At 35.8% G+C, this 4281-nt stretch overlaps 1 protein-coding gene across 2 annotated transcripts; it reads left to right on the top strand.

Moving 5' to 3' along the window:
* The first annotated feature begins 296 nt into the window (after positions 1 to 296).
* LOC105116296 (probable polygalacturonase) lies at positions 297 to 3870 on the top strand. 2 transcript variants are annotated; one of them, XM_011013578.1, is made up of 6 exons: positions 297 to 479; positions 1570 to 1887; positions 2057 to 2177; positions 2268 to 2442; positions 2541 to 2611; positions 2854 to 3870. In XM_011013578.1, the coding sequence occupies exons 1-6, from the start codon at positions 468 to 470 to the stop codon at positions 3507 to 3509; spliced, it is 1353 nt and encodes a 450-aa protein (XP_011011880.1). In that variant the 5' UTR covers positions 297 to 467; the 3' UTR covers positions 3510 to 3870. The 2 variants fall into 2 exon arrangements, with proteins under 2 accessions (XP_011011880.1, XP_011011881.1); XM_011013579.1 differs by having other exon boundaries at positions 297 to 483.
* Positions 3871 to 4281: the final 411 nt, after the last annotated feature.

Here is a 4281-nt window from a genome sequence, read left to right as displayed (position 1 = left end):
TCTTCTTCTTTTTGCATGGTAATTAAGCTGTCATTTCTTAACTTACCAAAAACAGTTAAACTTGTACATAATTTTTAGCATATATTTATTCATTGAATAAAATATTATTTAAATTTCAAATTTAAATCGATATCAAACAAAAATATCATTTAATTAATATTATTAATTTATCAAGTTACACTGTATTATTAATTTATTAAATATTACTGGGTTATAATTTATTTATTTTGTAATGTAATGCTGTAACCGATAATAAAGAAAGAAAATGTTCTCTTTGTCATTTATATATAATTAATGCTTATAATACACAAGCTTACAACAAGCTGCCCCTGTTTTTGTGGTGCTTCTTCTCCCACCACCTCCCCTTTCTTTCTTTCTTTCTTCTACATTAGCTAAGCCATACTTTGTTTTCTTGTCTCTCCTTTTGGTCAATACTGTTGAAGAAGAAGAAAAGTTGTGAGCTCTCCATGAAGATGCCAGTAAGTACGTTTCTTTTATATTTCTGTTTTTATTCCTTTTCTCCTCCTTCAAATCTGGAAAGTTTGGAGTTTTGATTGGTTTTGGTGTTATATCTATGATCTGTTGAAGTATATCTTTGATTGCCTTTGTGGGATTTTCATGCTTCGCTGTATAATATGTACTAGTCCATCACGGCAATGGTCATGGCAGTCAATTCAGTTCATTTTTACTATATTTTGATATATTGACAAGCTATGCTTCTCTCTTTTCTAAACTATACTGATGAAGTTCCATTTTTGCTTGAATTGATGCTTTCGATTTTGAATATTATTAGCGCGATGGACTTTCTTTTTTCTTTTTTCCATTTCTCCTCCTTCAGTTTGTGAATCATGGCTGCAAAATTTGTCTTGAATTGCTGTTTTTTTTTTTTTTTTTTTGGTGTTATAGTTCTTTTGAACAGTGTTGTTTTCATTGGATTCTTGACTCTCTCTGTTCTCTTTTTTTTTGCTTTCTTCTTTTGATTGGTTGATTTGTTTACTGCATTGCTTTCCTTTCTCTTGGAATAGCCAAACCATACTTCAACTTCCACATTACAAGGAGGCTAATTTGTTTTACTAGCAAATACATTATCCTTAATTTTATTTTATTCTGCTTTAAAATTGCTTTCTGTTTTGATCAATTATGATCTCATATGCTTCATTGATTCAGTTGTCAAATAAAATCTAATAATTCCCTGCTACACTACATCATAATATAATTTTCCAATATTTTTTGGGGTGTAAAGCATGTTCTTAGTGTTTGAGAAGTTTTTACATTATATAGGAATTCTCTTGATCTCTATGTGGCATCTTTTGTGATAAAATGGACAGCTTGGTTTTTGCCTTTCTGTGTTCTTATTCTTTTGTTGGAGTTTTGAGTGTTGTACAACTCACTGGATTCTAAGAATCCAATAATAGAGGTTGGAATCTGTTTGTTCTTGTCTTGATGTATTTTCTATGGAATTTCTGATTGTTTTGAATTTCATTTATCTCTTGCTTAATGTTGACTGTTGCAAAAAATGAATCTTTGTTTTAGGAATCTGTTTTGAGAATTGCATTTTCGCATTTTCAGGTGGCAGTACTCTTGCTGCTGGCACTGAGCATTGCCATTAGAATTGATGCAGCAGAGAGCAGCGAAATGTGTGGTTTCAAACCAAGTTTAAAACCAAGACCACATAGTGTCTCCATCTTGGAGTTCGGTGCGGTTGGAGATGGGAAAACATTGAATACTCTTGCTTTTCAGAATGCCATTTTCTATCTCAAGTCATTTACAGACAAGGGTGGCGCTCAGCTTTATGTCCCACCTGGAAAATGGCTTACTGGAAGTTTCAGTCTTACCAGCCATCTCACACTATTCGTGGAAAAAGGTGCTATCATTCTTGGATCGCAGGTACTTTGTCACGGCTTGCTTGCTCTTATTCCTTACCCCTCTTTTGTTTTGTTTGTCCTATGTCCAGAGAAGATAGATGCAGAAGAAACTTCCAAGAAAGCAAAATTAGTTTGGTTCATTATTATTTTCAACCCTTGGATTTCTGACAGATGCTTTCCTTGCTTATTAGGATCCATCGCATTGGAATCTTGTTGATCCCTTACCCTCATATGGTCGTGGGATTGAACTTCCTGGAAAAAGATATCAAAGTTTAATAAATGGAGATATGCTACACGATGTGGTAGTGACTGGTAAATGCACTGGTGTTTTCATTTCTCTCTGTCAATTACTGACCGCTTGGTCTCAATTGTTGCTCACCTGACATTTATTTGCTGGTCTAGGTGACAATGGAACCATTGATGGGCAGGGTTCAGTTTGGTGGGATTGGTTCGAGTCCCATTCCTTGAACTACAGCCGCCCTCATCTTGTGGAATTTACATCATCTGATTATGTAGTAGTTTCAAATCTTACCTTCTTGAATGCTCCTGCATATAGCATTCATCCAGTGTATTGCAGGTAATTTCTCTTAAGAACACGGTGATTGATAATTGAAAAAATAACTTATGAATTGATGGAGTTGACTTAATTTTTGTGTGAAATTGTCTCTGATGCAGTAATGTGGTTGTTCAAAATATTTCAGTCTCTGCTCCTGGAGAATCCCCTTACACCATTGGCATAGTTCCAGGTTTATTGAACATTCTGTGTTTTAGTTAACATGTTTTCCATAATTGTCCTCAGCGCAGAAACATATATATCCCTTCATCTTCCTTATCCCTTCAAAATTTACGATGCATGATTTTCTCCTGCCGAGAATGCTTTGTTAATAGAATGTGTGAAAATGCTGGATACGGTTGAACTGCCTTAATGGCTTTTGGTAATCATTGTCGAGAAAGAATTTAGCTGACTCAATTTTTACATCATTTTCAGATTCTTCCAATAATGTGTGCATAGAGGACAGCCGCATCGAGGTTGGTTATGACGCGATTTCCCTCAAGAGTGGTTGGGATGAATACGGTATCACCTACGATAGGCCTACAACAGATGTATATATAAGAAGGGTGTACCTTCAATCATCCTCAGGCTCGTCCGTAGCCTTTGGTAGTGAGATGTCTGGTGGCATTTCTAATGTGCATGTGGAGCAGGTCCACATATACAACTCATTTAGTGGCATTGAGTTTAGAACAACTAAGGGCAGAGGGGGTTATATTAAACGGGTCATCATATCAGAAGTTGAATTGAGAAATATCAACACGGCATTTGGTGCCATTGGTGATTGTGGGTCACATCCCGATGACAATTTTGATCCTAATGCCCTCCCAGTTCTGGACCAAATCACTTTGCAAGGTGTGATTGGTTCAAACATCACTATGGCTGGCAAGTTCACGGGACTTGCAGAATCTCCTTTCACCTCTCTTTGTCTGTTTAATGTCTCCTTAGCAGTTAGCACCACCTTATCTCCTTGGACATGCTCAAACGTTAGTGGCTTTTCAGAGTCTGTATCCCCAGAACCGTGTCCTGAACTCGAGAGCTCCTCAGTTTGCTATTCCCTCTTGAATTCTTACGGTAAATCCACAGACATGTGAATACAGTTCCTTCAAAAGTACAGTCATCTGGAGTAAAAAGGGATTCTTCTACAGTTTACGGTCTCTAGACTAGGTCAGATTCTTTTCAATAAGATACATTTGTTCCTTCATTCCGTTGGTCTTGCATTTCCTCCTGTTCAATCTGCAGATTATTTGTACAGCCTCATATCTTCATTCATGTGTAAGAAAATTTTTGGTAGTGATTGCACCAAACAGCAAAAGGGAGTTAAATATTCTAAGTATTGCTTTCTGTGTTTAATTAAATTCCTTACGTTGTTGACAGAATCAGATGTAATGCAGTTTCCTTGTGAAATCTGTAGTGGATATGAATCAATAATAGATGGCTTGAGTTGGAACTCAATCATGAGTCACGTGATTCGGTTCTAAGTGCTTTGTAATCAAACAAAAGAATATTTGATTCCCAGTTTTAACAGAATGAACTAGAGAGTAGTAAAGATGGCATGGGGAAAAACTTGAATGTTTATCATGATCCAGTTCAATACAAAAATATGAGGAGTCGATTTTGAGAAAGCAGATAAGATTTCCACTCCTAAATTTATGGAAAATAAAAACTTCTTGCATTGTTTTTTAATCCTTAGTTTCCTTCCCCAAACAGCATTGTACAAGTTTGTTTGTTTGTCCAAACTGTTTCCGCCCACGAAAGCAAAAACAGCAAGAAATAAAAGCATATGAACTGAGAAGCGAGTTTTGTTTTGGTTTTTTATTGGTCATTTGTTTAGGAGATTGTATCTGTATTTAAATTTAAATATAG

The sequence above is a fragment of the Populus euphratica genome, unplaced genomic scaffold (assembly GCF_000495115.2).
Source record: "Populus euphratica unplaced genomic scaffold, PopEup_1.0 scaffold901.1, whole genome shotgun sequence".
Taxonomy (NCBI): domain Eukaryota; kingdom Viridiplantae; phylum Streptophyta; class Magnoliopsida; order Malpighiales; family Salicaceae; genus Populus; species Populus euphratica.
Note: the sequence above shows the minus strand (reverse complement) of the source record. Positions and strands in the feature narration are given on the sequence as shown.